The sequence below is a fragment of the Rhinolophus ferrumequinum genome, chromosome 7 (assembly GCF_004115265.2).
Source record: "Rhinolophus ferrumequinum isolate MPI-CBG mRhiFer1 chromosome 7, mRhiFer1_v1.p, whole genome shotgun sequence".
Classification (NCBI taxonomy): Eukaryota; Metazoa; Chordata; class Mammalia; order Chiroptera; family Rhinolophidae; genus Rhinolophus; species Rhinolophus ferrumequinum.
This window is the reverse complement of record NC_046290.1, coordinates 90,287,067-90,307,428: the sequence shown is the minus strand read 5'-3', so window position 1 is coordinate 90,307,428 and position 20,362 is coordinate 90,287,067. Positions and strand designations below refer to the sequence as shown.

General features: G+C 41.6%; 1 protein-coding gene across 1 annotated transcript in view; it reads right to left on the bottom strand.

Annotated features, from left to right (window-relative positions):
- ZSCAN21 (zinc finger and SCAN domain containing 21) overlaps window positions 1-16,174 on the bottom strand; it is a 42,123-nt gene extending 25,949 nt beyond the window's left edge. Inside the window, exons 1-6 of the mRNA XM_033109982.1 lie at window positions 16,006-16,174; window positions 7,709-8,224; window positions 7,139-7,292; window positions 5,054-5,142; window positions 4,652-4,778; window positions 1,664-2,482 (exon numbers count right to left, since the gene is read on the bottom strand). Coding sequence (XP_032965873.1) covers window positions 1,664-2,482; window positions 4,652-4,778; window positions 5,054-5,142; window positions 7,139-7,292; window positions 7,709-8,131 — 1,612 coding nt within the window. The 5' untranslated portion in view covers window positions 8,132-8,224; window positions 16,006-16,174. The remainder of the gene's footprint in view (window positions 1-1,663; window positions 2,483-4,651; window positions 4,779-5,053; window positions 5,143-7,138; window positions 7,293-7,708; window positions 8,225-16,005) is intronic.
- Between the last annotated feature and the right edge of the window lie 4,188 nt (window positions 16,175-20,362).

Below are 20,362 nucleotides of genomic sequence, written 5' to 3'. Positions count from 1 at the left end.
CAGCTAACTGCATCCTCCTGCATAGAAGATGGAAAAGATCAAAGTTTCATAACCTCACCTCAGTCTTCAGTGATGAGAGAGAAAAGACACCATGCAGTATGACTATGATACAACCAACCACATCTTAGCACGTTAGTGAACTTTTCCAAACAACAACACATTTAGTTAGTAATTGCCAGCTAACGATGTCAAATGCTTTTGTGAAGTTTCTGGAAAGTGTGGGGAGAAAAATGCTTCCTACAACGTTCCTTTTTCTGAAAAGCAATAAAAATGACATCTTCTGAACTATATTATTTAACGTTACAAATGATTCAGAAAGTGCCCAAATCATCACGTTGTTCAGCAGCTGACTGAAGAGAATTCTGGCTAAGATCTTTGCCATAGGAAGATGTCAAAAAATGGTCTTAGTTTTTGTATTTGTAAGATGACGATGGCATTTACTCACTGATCTGTGTTTAGAAAGTGTACACAGGCAGCTAACTATCGCCTTTTTTTTTAATATTTAGGACAAAAATAGCATCAGAATCTATAGCTTTAGCATGCTTCAGGCTCTGAAGGTCCTCTTCAAAAGTCGGGCCAGGCTAACGTATTTCGGTACTCGTGATTCACAGGGCTTTATCATAAATGTAAAAGTCCCGTTAGAAGTCAGGCATAATGACTGCCTCTTCTGTGTTCAGCACTGAGTCCAGTGCTGTGTGGGATATAAATACATCCCTTGACGATCAAAGCATCTCTTTTAGGGGGTGATGAAAACTTTCATACACGAAACAATGAAGGACTAAAGGACAGTGTAGACGTATATATAATCAAGTGCTAACTTATGGAGAAATGCATTTAGGAGTGCGATAGTGCTTTAGGGATTTCTTCTAGAAGGGAGAGAAGTGTTTTGAATCACTGTTGCCATTTCAGTAGAATTTCTCTCAGTGATGAGGATAAAACCATCTACGTTTGTGGCAGTCCTTTGGAACTGTAGACTGGTGCACATACCCTCTTTCAGGAAAAGATAGAAATCTTTGGTTTGATACTGATCAGCACAGTCCTAGATTTCTATAGCTTTGGTAGGCTACCAGTGATCAGATATATTAACTTATCGTATATATAACTAGTTTGAGCAGCATGTCCCAATGTAGTTTTTGTTTTTACTGTCCCTCTTTTTTGAGAAACAAGGTACAGCAAAATGTTGGCCAAGCAGGGCTTGTTTGCAGCAAGCAGCTTTAACCTCAGTACCATTTTCACAGAGCCAATCTGAATCTTTCAATTCTATGTTGCAGTTGCTGAGAGTCCAGCAGCGCCTTTAAAGGTATCCTCATTACTGACAAGCTTGACCTTTACTGTGTATGTGTTTTCATCTTGTGTGGAAATAGCATGTGGCTTATCCATATGACTAGGTTTTTCCTGCAGGGGCTGTGTGGAAGAATTACATGCCCACAGACTACGCAAAGGCAGAACACTGCTGATCTAACTATAAGGATCCTTAAGTGTGATTTAAAAAAATCAATTGAGGATGTTTTTTTCCCCTCCATGGGCACACACCTCTGAAATAATTTTAGAAACAAAAGGGGGAAATGGCTTGTCAACAAATTCTTGGTTTACACACAGCTTTTCAGGAATGCTCCAAACGCATCAAGGGAGGCTGGACTGTACTCAGAGGCTCGCTCTCTGGTGTGGATTCTGTGATGCAGAGTGAGGGTCGAGCTCCGGGTAAAGGCCTTGCCGCACTTAGTGCACTTATAGGGCTTTTCTCGGGTGTGAATTCGCCTATGCAAAATAAGATATGAGTTTCGGTTGAAAGCTTTTCCACACTCACTACATTCATAGGGTTTCTCCCCCGTGTGGATTCTCTGATGTTTCGTAAGGTCTGAGCTCTGGCTGAAGGCTTTCCCGCACTCATTACATTCATAAGGTTTCTCTCCAGAGTGGATTCGCTGATGCAGAATGAGATTTGAACTGTGACTGAAGGCTTTGCCGCACTCATTACATTCGTGAGGTTTTTCTCCTGTGTGGATTCTCTGATGCAGGACAAGGTTTGAGTTCAGACTGAAGGCTTTCCCACATTCACTACATTCATAGGGCTTTTCTCCAGTGTGGATGATTTTATGGCGAATAAGGCTTGAACTCCTTGTGAAGCATTTACCACATTCATCACATCTATGAGACTTCGTTCCTGTTGGAACTTCTTCAGGGGTGTTAAAGTTTGAACTCAGACTGAAGCTTCTTCCCAATCCCTTACCCTTCTCCCTGGGACCTCTCTCTCCTGTGGTGGGTTTTTTTTCCTTGACTGTAGCTGGCCCCGAATCTCTCTTTTCTCTTCCTGTTTTCTCCTCAGGGTTCCTCTGCTGCCTTTCTGCTGTTCTGCCCTGCTGTTCACGTTTTTCTCCAAAATCTTTCTGGACTCTTCCTCTTGTCTCCCCATGTGATGCTGTGTCTTCTGCGATTTCTGCTTTAGAGGTTGACTCCTCATTCTCATTCCTGCTTTCACAACCTGACACAATAAATAGAAAATACAAATAGCACCTTTTTCTTTTGAATCTATAGGTTAATCAAGTGACATTGTTTTTCCAGGAAGCTCCTACATGCCTGCAAAATGCCCTCACAATATTAATAGAAGATAAAATAGAAGAAAAATTGGGAAAAAAATAAAGGAAACAAGGAATAGAGTTGAGAAATAAGAGCGCAGAGTGGAAAGGACAACAGAGGGAGTGTGCGGAGAGGACAGGAATGGACAGACACACACAGGCGACAAGCAGAGGGAACAGAACCAGCTAAGGAAGGAAGGAACCTAAGAGGTTACAATTCATACTTCTATTTTTTGGTCACCCAATAATTAGTTCGAAGGAACAAATATACATGTAAAAAATCATTTCTGTCTCTAATATAAGTATTTATGAGCTTAAAAAAAGAACAGTCAGGTCTTTCCTATAATATGGTAAGGGTATTAGCAGAAATAAGAGAAAATAGTTAAAGGAAAAGTGAAAACTCCTCCATTCTCTGAGATTTTTATCAACAAGGAGATGGTTAATGGGCAAAACAAGGAGCTCTGAACTTGGCAGGTTGCGTGGATATTCAGACACAGGAAATAGTTTCTCTCCACCAGGGAGAGCAGCATAGAGCCGACAGTGCTCAAGTAACAGAGATGAGGATGAAGAAGTTGGTAAGGGCATTAGTAAACACAATTAAAACCTTCATGGAAAGACAACTGAGAATAACTGAGAACAGAAAAGAAACTGAAAACATTTCCAGAGACAGCCCATGGAGGAGATACTAGAAGAAAACAAAATTTTACAAATGCAGAGCTGATTCTCTTATTTTAGCATTTAGCATATTAAAACATCAGAATATATTTTTATTGTAGACTGTTACATTCACTGTTTTTAAGATTAAAAATTGTTCAATAAACATATACTATTTTATATGTTTACATTTGCCTAGAAGACTCCAAAAATGTCTTGTCTATTTTTTATTTGGCCTTAAGAAACCTGTTCAAGGGGGCCTGCACTATGACAAACAGGTCCCTGAATGCAATTTCCAAGGGAGCTGAATAATATCTAACCCTCGACTTTAGTGACGAAATTGCCATAAATACCAAACCAATCTTAAGGAAGAGGACACTGGTCCACTTTTTTTGAATTCCAAGTCATGGTCCTTAACTATCTGGATAGTTCCCAGACTGTCCAATTCTTTTTTTTTTTCCCCGTAAGTTATCGTGGAGTAGATAATACCCAGCTCATAAACACAGATCAGTTCTTTGGCTTAATTTTCATCTAGTCCAAAGCGCAAGTACCAAGAAATCAAACTCCAGTTATCCTTATAGTTCAAAACAAAACTTGAGGTTTCTTTAGTAACATCTTTTCTTCATGAAGTTTCCCTTCATTCGCCCTCCCTCTGCCGTTCCCAGGCAGAAGCCTCACTGTGGACTTCCCTATGACAAGACTTATTTGAGACCTTTTTTCCAGTAATGTCTCCCGGGGTTGAGATCTAGCAGAGACAAATGGGAATGTTTGTCAACTGTGTGTCACTTTATCTTATCTGGCTGATGCCTCCTCTTAGAATTTGTTCTTATTACACACCCAGGAACTAGGGCTCTTCATAGACAACTATTTGGTTTGGAAACTGGGAATCCTGATCATAAGGAAAGTGCAGGTTCAAGTTCATGGAATTATGGAAAGCTGTCACAGAGCAGCGCCTATAGGACAGAAAAGGACAGAAAGCCCATGGAACGATGCCTGCTTGGTAGGTTCAGGAACATGGCCCCAGGTTGGATTAGAATAATGATCAATTCTTACCTGGTCTTCTACACTAGGAAACAGAGATGCCAACAGAGGCATCTAAACTGTAACCTACAGAGTGGAGCAGAAGCCTCCCAGGTAACAGTGGTGGAAGAGGTGAGGATTCAGAATACAAGAGTATTTCTGATTTCAAAGAGCAAAAACTACCTAGAGGTAAAAAATCCACCTGGAATCAGGAAGTTCCAGTACCAGGCTTCTGGGGTTAAATGGATACAAATGTTCTCATTCTCTGTCTGGTCTGAAGAAAGGGGCTCAGTAGTCTCTAAATCCTTGTCAATACTGAACTGAATACATCAGAGATCCCACAATTAACAAAAAAAGAGGCAAAACAATCTTATCGGACAGTAATCCTGCATCAGTCTTACCCTGGGAAAACACGTTCCCATAATTCTCCGGTCTGCTGTCCCTACTGAGATTCCTCCGAGCCAGGTTCTGACATCCCCATTCCTCCAGGATGAGGGACACGGCCATGTCCTCGATCTTCACCATTGCCTGAAATAGTATGAGACCCCACACTCAGTTCCCCCAAAGCTCAGGGAAATACCCACTGCCCAAATCTGGAGTTAGGGACAGAGCTGATACAAACCTAGAGGATGCTGGGAAAGAAATGGTGACCATGACAGGCTCTGCTGGATGAGAGGGTGCGTGGGTGGGGCTACTCTGTGGGCAGGGACATGGAGAGTGAGTCCTGGGTGGAGACTGCTAAGAGCTCCAGGAAGAAGCAGATAGAGGGAGGGGCTTGGGAAGGCAGAAGGGCCACCGCCTACCTGGGAATCTGCCGTGAGTAGTGCAGACGCCATTGCCTGGTCTCTGGGACCCTCGTGATGAGAGGCAGGAACATGGGTGGCAGGCAGAGCTGGGGGAGGAGAAAGGAGCTCTGAGTTAAAAAGCAGCTCTGCTCTGGGCCTCCCCTCAAAGAAGGGCCCAGAGGCACTGTTTTTCCTGCACCAGCATGTTCAATGTTTAACTACAGAATAGATAACTAGAGAGACTGTAAACAAGGAAAAGCATGACCTATGTTTTTCTAAGACTTCTGTTCTTAAACAGGAGTCATAAGGAATCACGAAAGGGTCCTTAAAACCACCGAGTCCAACACCTTTGTTTCTAAGGGGAAACTGAGGCCCTGAGAGGGTAAATGACTTGTCTAATGTCACAGTTAAGAATGGCAGAGCCAGATTTAGAACCCAGATTCCTACTCTCGGCTACAGAAGTGGGTAACATTCAGCCCTTGATTCATGCTTGGCTCAAAATTTAATTTTCTCCAGTCCAAGGAACCAGTACCAGGACATCAGAATCCCATTTAGTTGTGAAAAACACAAGAACAGCTTTAAAAATCTTTAGTAGTAATATCTTGAAAGACAGGTAGTAAGAGGGTGTTCTTAATTCTGGTAAGTTTTGCCATTTTATCCCTCTACTTTTCTCCCTCACTTATCCAATTTTTTAATAAAATGTATACATGGTTCAAATGTTAATGAGACATTTATAAGTGTATAAAGGTATAAGCTGACACTCATCTAATTAAGGACATCTATATCATATAATCACACTAACTGCAATGGATAAGAACAATTAAAAAAATTTTAAACCGTGAAATTAAAACCCTCCCTTGCCAAGTGACATTAGATTTGGAAATGTTAGTGGTAAATAGATGATATTACTGAGCTGCAAAGATAGTAGAGGAATGAATTTGAAACTGAATTACTAAACTTGTAACTATTTCAGACAGTACAATAATAAGATAAGCTAAAGCAAAAATGTATGAAAAAGTACCTAGCATATGAACCTTCCGAGAGTTAGGAAACGCTCTGGAAAGATGAAAAGCACAAAGAGGAAACTGAGAATAAATGCATATGCTTCAATTAGTTGAAGAACTATTTGCTAAGTAACAACTATATTGTTACCAGGGTCTCTAAAACTGTTACTCTGGCAACTTGAAGCTCTAATCCGGCACTTTAAAACCATGATTATCTTCTTTGATTTCCTGATTTCACCTCTTGTGGAGTATGGACACCTTACAAGCCCTAGTTCATAAATGGGACAGGTGGACAGTGGTGGATTAAACATCACAGTGCATAGTTTTCCACAGATTTCTCCAGCATACGAATTCTGGCTATCCTCCAGAATGCAGAGAAGAGGAAGCTTCCTTCAGCACTAATATTCCTACCGTAAATGTCATCACAAAGAAACACATTGGTCAAGGAACGTGCCTCCATCAATTCTTCCTGAACAACTGTACTTTTAGTATGTTACTGTTTTTGCTGATATTCTATGTACTACTTTGATTTTAAAATCGGATAAAGATAGTTAATATTTCCCCAAAAGGAAAAATAATTAAACTGATTATTTATATAATCCTGAAATGATTTTTTTCCCTCATGTTCAACCAAAACAAAATTTTTCCATCCTTTCCCGTTGTTTGAAAATTCTGAAAGTAACCTAGAAAAAGTGTGATGTTATACAATATTTTTTACACATTTTAAATAAAATGAATTTTAAAAATGATCCTTTATAAGGTAATTTATGACACACTAGTGTTTCAAAACCGAGACTGAAAATATATCATGTCTTCCCAGCACTTTCCTGTAAAAAAGAAATGTTAGACATCCAGAATGCTAACAACTCAATAAACAATGTAAAGTCCACCATTATTATGCACATTTCATTTACTTCCTTAGTAACGTTATTTAACTCGAGTCTGTAAGTTATATATCCCCTAACATTTAATAATAATGACAATAATGGATGATAAAAGGAAGCACCCTTCTTTATTATAGGCACTTAGCAACACAGAGAGGGCATACAACATCCTGAATAGTTTGCTTCTTTTCTCCACAAGAAACCTTGCTTCTTACCCCGTGACTGTAAGAGGCGTGGTTTCCGAGATGAATGCTTGAAATGGGACTGGGTGGCCTCATGATGAAGGTCAAAGCTTGAGGACTCCTGTATTGGATCCAGAGGCACCATCCCCCTTGCGAGCATCTCAGGTCCATGAACTTGACCTGGGACCTGAGGACAAACAGGTTGGGCTTGTGGGTAAATCACTTTTTAAACAGCACTTTAAATGAACAAAAACACTGTAAGTATGCCAGGGGGTGCAGGTGGGGTAAGGCCATAATACTTTTTAATATCCAAGCAGAGCAGGGACAATAACCACCAGACTACTAATACAAGCTTATATTAGTAGTAACTTACATATTAGTTTATTTTACATGTAACATTATACATACACATATAATACAGCTATTACATATATTATGTAAGTAGTAGCTTATATATTAATACTAATACTACTACTACTAAACTACTAAGACTACTAATACGAGCTTTAAATCAGTCACTTCCTCTTTGCTTCAGTCACTTCCTCTTTGCTCCAGTCTCAGTCTGCGTGCTGCTCACACATAATAGGTTTCACCTCTTCTTACCTGCTGTCCCGATAAATCAAGCTCCAGGTCTTCCAGGAGGGTCACGGCCTCCTCCCCACTATCGGGCCGGTACTCCTGCAGCCAGACTTGGAGCTCCTTGGGCAGGATGGAAAGGAACTGCTCCAGCACCAGCAGCTCCAGGATCTGCTCCTTGCTGTTCACCTCTGGTCGCAGCCACTGATGACAAAGTTCCTTCAGTCGACTCAGCGCCTCTCGAGGCCCAAAAGTGTTTTGGTAGCAGAAGTGCCTGAAACGTTGGCGGAAGATCTCTGGGTCGGGAGGAGGAGTGTCCTGAAGGCTGGAATCCTGCCCCCACATGTGGTCTTCCTCATCTTCCTCTTCTACCTTCACTATTACGATACCATCCTTCTCCTGGGCAGCCTGTGGGGACAGACCCGTGGCTTCCCTTGATTCAGCAGTCATCGTTCAGGCTCAGGGAACTGACTTGATCCAAATAGAGTCTGTGCTCGCCTTTCTGTCCTACGAGATGTTTTCTGATACGTTTCTGTACTATTCCTGAAGTAGTAAAAAAGTTATTAGTACCTTTATGAAAAGTTTCACATCCAGCACGACAAGAACTATGGGATTCAAGAAGGGTTAAGAAAGACAGCAGCCAAGAATAGATTGCAAGTGGGGCCAAGGGACTAAAGCCTCAAGGACTGAGCCCCGAATTGGGCCAACGCATAGCTTTTATTAGTAATCATATGAGGAAGTAAGGCTTGTTTTTCCCAAGGTGTGTGAGTTTCGTGCCTGCTGGCTGTTTTCCTGAAAGTCCCCATTGTGCTCCAGCACGTACTGTGCCTTCACACACACACACACGCACAGCCCCCGGGGATGGAGTCATTGTTCTGAAACCATCCATTAAGGGGGAATGACAGATATTGGTCCATAGGGTCTGTTTGCCGAGACACCCCCTCAAGGAAGCTTTACTGATATCACTCCATCGGGTCTCAGTTTGCCGAGACACTTTCTTGTGATGTCATGGGAAAGGCACAGGGGTTCGGCAGCTGTAAGGCAACAAAAAGTGAACTGTGCTGTTACCACTTCACAAAAGGCTGCACATCAAGGCATGAAGAATGCCTCTGAGTAGTGGGGGGAAAAAAGCCTCCAGAGCCGCAGTTCTCACCACTGTCACTTTATACACTAAGGTTTGCAAACAGAAACCTCCAATGGGGGTATTCCACCCTCAGGGTGTTTGTCTGAGTCCAAGCACCTTACTTCCAGGAAGGCAGGTTATGTACGATGAGTTTATAGTGCTTAACACAGTGAGGGCTGAATGTTGGCAGGGTGCAGGCAACAGGCTTCTAGCAGTACATGCAGTCTTATTTCCTCCCATAACAACAGCAGGGAGGCACAACTGCTAGTACCATTTTACAGATGACATGATTAAGGCTTAGATAACTTAAGTAATTTGCTCAGCAGCATGTGGCTACCTGTCCACAGTGTTTCCCCGAAAATAAGACCTAGCTGGATAATCAGCTCTAATGCACCTTTTGGAGCAAAAATTACTATAAGACCCGGTCTTACTTTACTATACGACCCGGTATTTTATATTACATTACATTATATTATACTATATAAGACCCGGTCTTATAGTAAAATAAGTAAAATAAGACCGGGTCTTATAGTAATTTTTGCTCCAAAAGACGCAGTAGAGCTGATTGTCTGGCTAGGCCTTACTTTCGGGTAAACACGGTAGTACAGTCAACATTCAAGCCATATTTGAAGCCCTGGACTTGCTAATCTACTATCTAGCTATTTCTATTATTTTTATGGGTCAGTCTAGCCTTGGTCAGTCTAAAGCCCACACAGAGGGCTCCCAAGGTACTTCATTTACTTGTTCACTTTTAAGTACTGTGATGTTTCACGGTTTATCTGAGACAGTTATGTGGAATAATGGATTATTTTATCCAGCTTTAAACAATCTCACCTTCATAAGAGACAAGCATGGGGACACGGGGCGGTGGGTGAAATGGGTGAAGGGTGTCAAATGATATAAAGTTCTGGTTATCAGTCCGGGATGTAATGTACAGCATGGTGGCTATAGTTAATAATAGTGTATTGCATATTTGAAAAGTTGCTGAGAACAGATCTTAAAAAATCACATCACAAGAAAACACTTTTGTTTAAATATGGTAACAGATGTTAACTAGACTTATCGTGATTATTTTGCAATATATACAAATATTGAATCATTATGTGGTACACCTGAAACTAATATGTTATATGTCAATTATAGCTCAAAACAAAAAAAAAAAAGAAAGACAAGCAGCTTTAAAGATTTTTGCAGAGAAACTATAGTTACAGGAAATACTAATGACACAAACACACACGAGTAAGAAATTGGCACAGCTGACGCTTCTATCTAGAAGATTTTACTTAGCCAGATTAGGAGGTAAAAACCAATGACGATCTGAACCAAACAAGAAGTCAACCAATTAGTGAGAAAGTGGCTGCTTTAAAAAAAAGTATGTGAGGAAAGTATTATGAGAACAGATGAATGCTGGGAAACATTTCCACTGTTATGTAATTTTAACTGCCCCAAATGACTAAGTATCCTTATTATCTACACATTTTAAAAACTTGGAATATTTTCTAATCTGTTTAAAAATCTCCCAAATGAACATTTTTAGTGGGTCTTCAGCCTGTTTGTTAAAAATATAAAAAAACAAACAAACCCCATTTGATTAGTTTGTAAGAACAGGTGATTTAAGATCATGGAAAATGGAAAAGTACTAGCTGAATTTCAACAACAAAAATTTGGTTGGGGGTAGAACCAATCGTGAGTTGCTAAATAGAGTTAACAGTGTGTTTCTTCCATCTGAAGTGACAAATCTTTGTGAAGTATTTTTTCACCTCTACAACCATCAAAATTAAGCATCAAATTCAAGTTTTAGAGACAGCATCCAACTGCTGTATCGCAATGAATTAGGCCAATTAGCAAAACATTTTTAATTCGATGGCTCTCACTAAAAAATTAGTAATTTTGGTGGCAAAGAGATCATGTACATTTAAAGTATAAAAGTTATTTTTAAATAGCAATTTAATGTACTTTTTGTTTTATTATGCGAAATACTGGTATAATACTTTTATATAACTTTTATACATAGTTTTTACTGACAGGGGTGTGTGACCATAAAAGTTTGGAGATAACTGTTTTAATCACAAAGAATATGATTTTAATCTGAGATTATCACAGGATTAGTTTTTCTATCTTTTTTTAATCATTAATGAAAAACAGAAATCCTTATTAAACTAGGAGTCCATAATAATAAAGAACATTACATTCAAAAAGGCTTTCTACATAAATATAAAGGGAATGCAGGAATTAAGTTATTTCGCCAATCCTTTTAAGCTGGTAAAAGTCCTATTGCAAATCATCTTCTAGCCCTTCCCATTGATTGCATCAGACCTGTTTGGCACCCCATCCTCCTTCAATTTGCTAAACATTTCTGCGTATCTACAACACGCAAGGTGTCCTGCTAGACCGAGGGGAATAAAAAGATGAGAAGCCTGATTCCTCTTTTTGTACAAATAATTATAGTACAAAGCTGAATTGCCAACAGTTCTAAGGAAGTTTCAACAGGAGTGCTAGAGGAGCCATGAGTTAACAAGGCAGCTTGTAGGAAGAGGCCCCCCGCCCGGAGCTGGGGCATCTGAACAGCCAGAACCTTTACAGGAAAAGACAGCAAGTAGGTAGTCCAAGAGATATCCCCTTTGGCTAGCTTAATCCAACTGGAGGCTAAATAATTCCTATAAGCCTTAGTTTCTTTCTTTCAATTCTGAAAAGTCAAAAGAAAAACTCTCTCTTCCTGCTGTGTGTCCCACAATTATTTTCCACCACCCTAATTCAAGCTCCGTATCTCCTGCCCAGTTTAGTGCCACAGTCCCATACAGTTTCTCTAGCTTTACTTTGTCCCTGTTTCAATACAAGCAACAGACCAAGATAAACGCAATATTGTCCAAGTATGCTTCTGGTCACTCCCTCCTTTCCCTCAATTACTGTCAAGGAGTCCTTTATATCTACCAATTTAGTATTCAAAGAATACACCCCACTCTACTATTTTTACCTCCCACTACTTTTCTTAGTAGTGATCCCCTATATTCTAGCATATGGGGCCCATGAAAGTTCCCCAACCATAAGGTTTTCCATCACCTCTTTGCTGTGAACTATCTGCCACCAAATCAACTCTATTGGTCAAATTTTTACTCACCTTTCAAGATGTATAATGTCTCCTGACATTCCATATTAAATAAGGTATCTTCCTCATTTAAACACTCTTTGTACTTTTTTGTTTCTATCTTAAGGCTCTTATATTCCCCTTGTATTTATCATTATTTGGGTTACAGCTCCTATCTCATCTCCCAAAATTTTAAGCCCCTCAAGGACATGGACTCTTGTCATCTTTGCACCTATCTCCTAGAGAACCTGGCAGTTTAATTCTGTTAAGCTGAATAGAAGAAACAAGAACTACTCAAACTATTACAGCTCCGCCTGCCATCTTCTTATTACCTTTAGTGGCAAATTAGTGGTCAGATTTTCTACTACTACCTCAATCACTCAGGTTCAGAATCTTACCTTCTTTGACTCCTCTCTTCTCATGTGCACTGTCTCTTAGCACCAGGGAGAAGTTATTCTTTGTTCATATTTATTTTTCCATCTAGTTCCATTAAGTCCAGCTTCCTCTCTTTGGTTCCCTGCCTTCCTTTTCTCCCAACACCCAGCCCCCTTAATCTCCCATCTTACTCTCAGATTATTCTTCCTAAAACTTTATAGCTTTGTAGTCAGCACTCTCCTGTACCTGGTGGTCCCAGTTTCCCCCAAGCTTCATTTCCCATCAATTTCTCTCCCTTCCCTGCATGAATCTTTCCATCCAGCAAAATCAGTCTGCTCAGTATATGCCTTGTATTTTGATTGCCATCCTTTCCTCACATCATACTCAATGTCTACTTATCCTTCAGAGCTAAGCTAAAATGCCACTTGCTCTTCATAGCTGTCCAAGAAGCCTCTAGCAGCCATAATAGGAGCCAATGTTTACTGAGTGCTTTCTATGCACCAGGTATTATATTAAACATTTCACATAAAAATCTTAGAAGGTAGCTACAATTATCATCACACTTTATAATGACAAAAGTAAGATTTACTGATATTAAACAACATACCCAAGTTCACACAGCAATTAAATGGTAGAGCCAGGATTTGAAATTAGGTCTGTGGGACTCCTCAGTTCAAGGTCTAACCATCTTATCAAACTCACTGCGTCTCAACATGTGAGGTAAGGAAGGGCTTCTGTACACATAGATTCTTTGTAAGAGGAAGGCCTATGAAGGTGCCTATAAAGAATGACCACTCAGGAACAGGCCTTATCTGTCATCCACTGTTTTCACTAGAGAGCTGTGTGACTAAGGAGACACAGCAGGAGATGCATCTTTTCCATAAAAGCAAGTGGAATTATTTACAATCCATCAGGTGGGACCTTCAAACAGGATAAGGAGAACTAGTAACTAGCGTAACATCAGAAGTCTCTATTTTTATGAAAATTCTATCATGCTCCAGCTGTATAAAGAATAAAGGAATCTTGATTTTACTCACACCTACGCCAGAGTTGTTTTATAGAGTAGAATACTCCTTGGGTTAGTGCAACTTAATAGGAAGAGATACTGAGGAAGAAGTGAGACCTCAAGGGACAGAGATGAGGGCATGGGCACATTTCCTCGTTCCCCAATTTCAATAGGTCCTCTCCATCCCCCAATACTTCCTGCTTCTACTCTGGACAAAAGTCACAACAGCAGTGGAAGGGCTGGATTTTGGTTTAACTTTCCCAGAAAAAGTGAGCACACAGCTTTTCTCCTCTCTCTAAACTTCTGGCACTAATGGTCTCTACCAAGCATTTGCTATGGAAGTTCTTATGCTGTTTCTTTTTCTGTAATTTAATTTTTCATGACTTCCCTCCTCAACTGGACTATTGTTAAAGGTACGCATCTCTGTGCCTCTTAGACCTCTCAGAATGATTCCTTGCAGGCATTAGTTTTTAAAAAATACTTCACTGAATTTACGTTAGTATTTTTTTCCCATTCATACATCATTCAATGTTGCCCTCAAATTTGCTACTTGGAAGAGTTTCATTAAGCTGCTCCACCACATACTTACCAGCCGATTTCAGGCAAATATTCTCTATATGCATGTTTCCTCATCTGTACGATGGGCATAAAAAACAATATTTGCCGCACAGACTTGTTGTGAGGATTAAATGAGTTAACATATATAAAGCATTTAAAAGAGCGTCTGGCACTTAAGTAGGCACTAAGGAAATATTTTAACTTTTTTTCAATGAACTTAAGAGATGTAACTGTACTTTCCAATTTTCTGCCTGCTTAAAAGATTAAGCAATGGGAGAAATCCTGCAATATTGAAAGCAGCACAGGTTGGAACACCTGAATTTCAAATCCTGTAATATTGAAAGCAGTGAGTGTAACTCACTCACAAATAAGTTACAAATCCCTGAGAGAGTTATTTAACCTCTCTGGCACGCAGTATCTTTATCTGTCAAACTGGGGTGTTGCGGGGGAGGGGAGGAGGGACTGTGGAAGACTAGAACACTACCTCTGGGGTCTCTCTGAGCTGAAAAACATTCTGACATACTATCCGATTTAGATAAGATTACCCCCAGCAACTGGTTTTCCCCAAAGATAAATATGAACGATTTTCTTAAAAAAGGTTTGAAGTTACAAGCTCAGTGTATTCCAAAGGCTATTTTCTAAATAGGCCATTTATCTTTTCCAGGGTGTAGTCTTCAAAGTTTAAACAAACTGTGACCCTCCCCCATTTTTGAACAGAGCTACCATAAACTGATTTAAAATATTAAAGCTATGTTTAAAATACAGCTAGCTACACAAATACTGATACTACCTCAGAATGAAAAGTTAAGATTTAACTAACACTAATGTGAATTTAGATGCAACATAAAATTAGAAAAAAATTAAATGCTTAGACCAAGTAGAGAATAAGCAAAAGACTATGGTATTAAGTAGCTAGCTTCCCCGTTTTTAAGATGAATACGATGCCTGAAATAATGAACAAGAATCTTGCAGAGTTACTCAGTTAATATAAACTTGGAGAAACAAATTATCATTATGTAATAAAGTGATTTCATTTGGCCAGCATATATAGTTACAGTACTTTGTTGATTGATTACAATGAATTCTCCACAATTCAATTCAACAAGTATTTATTGACCACCTCCAATCCGCCTAGCACTGGCCTGTACAATAAATGCTTTCTTTGGTCCCAGGCCATGTAACAGCCACTCTCTATAATGAAAGTGTCGTATTGTGTACTGGAAGCACTGCGGGGGGGGGGGGGGGGCAGTGTCAGGGTAAACTACAGCTGAATTTTTCAATTACACTAAATCAAATAATTTCAAAGTCGAAAGGACCTCTTGAGAAAACCTAGTTAATTTTACTGATGACAAAATTGAGAGCTGGCGAAGTGTCTTGTCTTATCCAAGGTCACTCAGTTTATGTTTCCTAACGGCCAAGTGCAATTTCCACAAATTCCCTTCACCCTCCACCCCAAGTCCAGCAGAGTAGCCAATCAGAACCGAAAAATCCACCTAATCTTCTTGACAGCTCATTTCTAAAAGCCTTCAAAACACTCCATACAGCTCAAATAGAGTGGGTTGTATATAATCTCTACTAGATCCGGATCACTTTTTTACCCATTCTGACTAGGCTCCAACTACTCTTTAATCACCGGTCAGGGAGTAGGCGTGGGGGTGGAGTGAAGAGAAGCAGGTGATCTGGAAACACATATGCGGCACTTCAAAACGTGTCCATTTCTCGGCCTTCCGTATTTTTCACCTGGAGGTCCTGAAGGACCCCGAAGAAAATCTCTCACTGGACTCAAAGCAAATGGCGACGAAAGGAGAGCAGAAAAACCTGACAGGGGTCGTCGCTTCGCTTGCGACCCCCTTCTCAGAAACGTCAAACGACGATGACGACACTGCGGGCAAGGGGCCCGGAGGGGCCCGCAGCTGGCTTCTCTGCAGTCTGAGGGCACCCCCGGCCACTAAACCCTCGCCCCCTTCCCGCCTGGACCCGGGGGTGGGGCGGAGACGTCTCCCCGGGGACGGCGCTTCCCATGGCTGGGCCTAGGAAGGGGACAGGGACAGGGACTGTCTTCACACTCCGCCCGGGCCGCCTGGAGGGGACCCCGGGGCCGCAGCTGCAGAGCCCACCCTCACGCACACCGCTCTGCGGCCCCGCCCGCCCTCCCCAGAGGCCGGCCCAAGTCTCACCGTGAGCCCCGGGAGCCGCCTTGGGGCGCTGGGCGAGAAAGGGGAGCTGACTCTGGGGCTCAGGCCGGCCGAAGGGCGCTGCACAAGGACCTAGGCCCTCCCGACGCCTCGACACAGACACAATGAGTCACAAAGGCCGGAAGTGTGTCAGCACCCCGTCTTCCGGGACTGCGCTGCGCTTCCGGGTCGCCTCTAGGAGCGCGGGAGGATTTCACATCTCGTTTCCCGAATCGCAAGAGCGGGTGTCTGCCCCGGGGGCGGTAGTAAAGCCTCTAGCTTTGAGGTTCCGGCTCTCACCTGTGTGTCCCGAGTTAATGCTGGGGACCGACTAGAAGGGGGTTCAGGCTTTACGAGATACAAACAGACTGTATCAATCCACATGGAAATTCGGTTTCTCCTGTCTTTTCCATCTCAGGTCGTCCTTGTAATTATAGTTATTATCAAGCAATAATAATATTTAGTAATTGTATGTCTGTGGCAGAGGAACTGAAACAAGGGTGTAGACAGAGAAAGATCAAAGTGAAGCCAGGGGTGGCTGGTTTCACAAAACTGCTGTGGTAGCTTCTCTTAGGTCCTGGAGTCTGCCAATTGAGTGGGTGGTATTTTCAAATACTTGGCGGGTAGACAAAGTACGTCTTTCCACAACCAAGTTAGTAGGTTGTTTTGCTTATGTGGCATATGCTATTATAGCAGTTTAAAAGGAGTTTTCATAGTAATAACAGACACTTTTGCCTTCAAGGTGCTTTCACAATCTACAATTATGGCCTTCACCTTTACCTGGCAAGGTTAAGTTGCTCTACCTGTGCAAAGGTGACCATGAGCTTTAATGGTTGTGACTTTGCTCTCTGTTTCAAGATAAGTTCATGGAGAGACTGAACGCAGTAGTTTGGTTGCATGAGTACAATTGCTTGGGGGAGATTATTTTCTAAAAAATACTTGAAAACTAAAAAACAATTATAGTATCATTAAGTGAAAACTGCAAAATGGGGCCAGCCCGGTGGCTCAGGCGGTTGGAGCTCTGTGCTCCTAACTCTGAAGGCTGCCGGTTCGATTCCCACATGGGCCAGTGGGCTCTCAATCACAAGGTTGCTGGTTCAACTCCTCGAGTCCCGCAAGGGATGGTGGGCTGTGCCCCCTGCAACTAGCAATGGCAACTGGCCCTGGAGCTGAGCTGCACCCTCCACAACTAAGACTGAAAGGACAACAACTTGACTTGGGAAAAAGTCCTGGAAGTACACACTGTTCCCCAATAAAGTCCTGTTCCCTTTCCCCAATAAAATCTTTAAAAACAAACAAACAAACAAACAAAAACCCACTGCAAAATGGAGAAAAATAATTGCCTGTAATCCCTTCACCTTAACATCACTATGAGGGCTTTAATTTATCCCTTTCCCATCTGTTTGCATATGTATGTTTTATACTTTTTACTTACTACTTTAAACATACTTCAAAACTATGATTGTATTGGATAGATGGCTGATACGGTTGAAGTACCTGCCACATTCATGCTGTATGACCATTTTGTTTTTGAACTGGACCTCATTGGATCAGGTTTGGCACCTGATGGAAGCATAATATGCATATGTGTGTGTGTGTGTATATATATATATATGCTCATCAGTGGAACTACAGAAGTGGGCTGGCCTGAGAGCTCTGACTAATGAAACAATAGGAAACTAAAGCGATTAGATGCCCTTTCTTGGGGAGTTTAAATGTGAGACGCACAGAAAACTGGGGACAAGTAGAAATCAGTAAGCAGAAACCATTAGGTGATAGAAGCCACAAAGCTGTGGAAGTCAGAGTAAACAGAGGCTTGAGTAGAGGGAAAAACTGAGCTATAGAAACAGACAGGTGCACCGCATGGAAGAGCTCACAGAAGGGAGCCCAGCCACCCAGTACTGAGGGCCCGTAGCGTAGTGAGGTGACAACCTGAATAACCTTTAGGCCCCAAACGATGTTTATTCTTTGCATTGCTTGACTTTACAGCAGGTCCATTGTGTCCTGTCTCCCTACTTCCCCACGTGTCCTTAGACTAAATTCCTGGCCAACAAAACAGTCGACTTTGTTCCTTGCCACCTGGAAAAGCCCAGTGTGATTGATATGAAAAATCGTGTGTACTACTTAAAAATCCTTAACATTGCCTCATTAACATCTTAAATTTTGCTACACAGGATGGATAATTATTTTAATAGCTATATAGTATTCGATCAAGCAGCTGTACCATTAATTATTTAATATTTTTTCTATTTCTACACATGTAGAATATTTCCAAAGTTTGGCTAGTTTAAGACATATTTAAATTAAGATTTTTGTGCAAATGTCTTTTGGTTTGTTTAATTAGGACAGATTCTGAGAAGTGGGTTTACTGAGTGAATAGGTATGAACTTTTTTTTTTTTTAAACTTATTAAGAGTTTGTTTGAGCCAAACTGATGACAATTGCTGGGAAGCAAAATCTCAACAGATTGAGAAAATGCTCCATGGGTATGAACTTCTAAAAATACATATTGCCATATTTCTTCCCCAAAGAGATTTAGTTCTTATCTTCATCCTGCAGCCAATTTGCTTGTACAAGAAGGGTGGCAAATGTCCTTCCATTGGCCTTGCTCAGTTTATTGGATCACATCAGAGTTATGGCAGAATGTATTTATTTATAGCCATTTATGACCTATTATGTATTAGGGATTATGCTTGATTTTGGAGGCTAGAAAAGTGACATTGCCCCGGTCTACAAGAAGTTTACAGCCTTATAGGGAACATTAGACAAATGCATGGGTCACCAAATACACAGTGAAATAAATGATGCCTGTATCCCTAGCCACATAAACATACTTCTCTGGCCTGGTTTCCCAGGACAGAATTAAAGGTTCTGTGGGGTTCGTTTTCTGAAGGTTACTCTCCTCTAGTAGAAAAGGGGTTGTCTCAAGCCAGCTCCAAGGTCAACTGTGTTGCAGCTTCTCCTCCTGCTGCTCCTAAATGCCACTGCCCACTGCTGTCTTCTTTGGGTCCCCTGGCTTGGAACAGCCTTTTCTTCACTTTTTGGACCTTTGAACAGTCCATTAACACAAGACTGTTGTGCACAGCTTTAATCCTTGGTTTCTGAACCAATGAGGAAGATTATAACAGCGAAGACTGGAATTAGCCTCAAAGTGAATATTCAACATTTTCAGCTACCTCAGCCATCCAGAATTTATCCCTGGCCAGCTCGCTAATGCTTAACCCCCCTGGTCGTCCTCCCCGCCCCCCACCCTGCAAGCCCTCTGCTTCGTCCAGATCCTTCCTTTCTTGTAGAAGCCTACCTAACAATCTCTTGGAACTTTTTATTCGATTGAGTGTTGATTTCTTTTTGTGTACCTCAGTACACGTCTCTCTCCCTCCCCCAAAGGTCTACAGAGGCCAGGCAGCCAATAGCTGGGATAAATTTAATTGTTACCTGTGAAGTGAGATGGTGGGTAGCTGCCCATCTGTGGAGCACATATCCCGGAGGAAGTCACTCTTCAGACTATTGTTGCCAAGTGGGGTATGGACTCAGAATTACCAGATAGGCTCATTTTTCCAAGGAGAAAAGAGAAATGAGATTTTTAAATGAAATTTCTCCATTTTTAAATGGTACTCAGCATACAAACGGGCCCACTTGCACAGGGTACTGCACTCTCGCACAGGGCAGGTGCACACATACACCCCCTCTGAGTTGGGGGCAGACAGGTTTGCAGGTATGTGGTGTGTGCCTCTTGTCTAAGAGCCCCATGGCCAAGGGGCCTCCCTTTCTTAAACAAGTTCCCTCAAGAGGTTTCCCTAAACAAAGAGCCATCTGCCTGTTAAGTAAATGCTGTTCCTGTTCAACAATATGGAAGCACAGTTACAATTTCTTCCCTTAAAAAGAATAGACTCGGGGCTGGCCGGGGCCGGACCGGTGGCTCAGGCTGTTGGAGCTCCGTGCTCCTAACTCTGAAGGCTGCCGGTTCGATTCCCACATGGGCCAGTGGGCTCTCAATCACAAGGTTGCTGGTTCAACTCCTCGAGTCCCGCAAGGGATGGTGGGCTGTGCCCCCTGCAACTAGCAACGGCAACTGGACCTGGAGCTGAGCTGCGCCCTCCACAACTAAGACGGAAAGGACAACAACTTGAAGCTGAACGGCATCCTCCACAACTAAGAATGAAAGGACAACAACTTGACTTGGAAAAAAGTCCTGGAAGTACACACTGTTCCCCAATAAAGTCCTGTTCCCCTTCCCCAATAAAATCTAAAAAAAAAAAAAAAAGACTCTTTTTCTTCATGTTGCGTGAGGAAATTGTGCCTCCTGGAGGTGGGCCTTCAGTGTAGGACATTGATGGATGTGGCTGGTTTTTAATTATTGG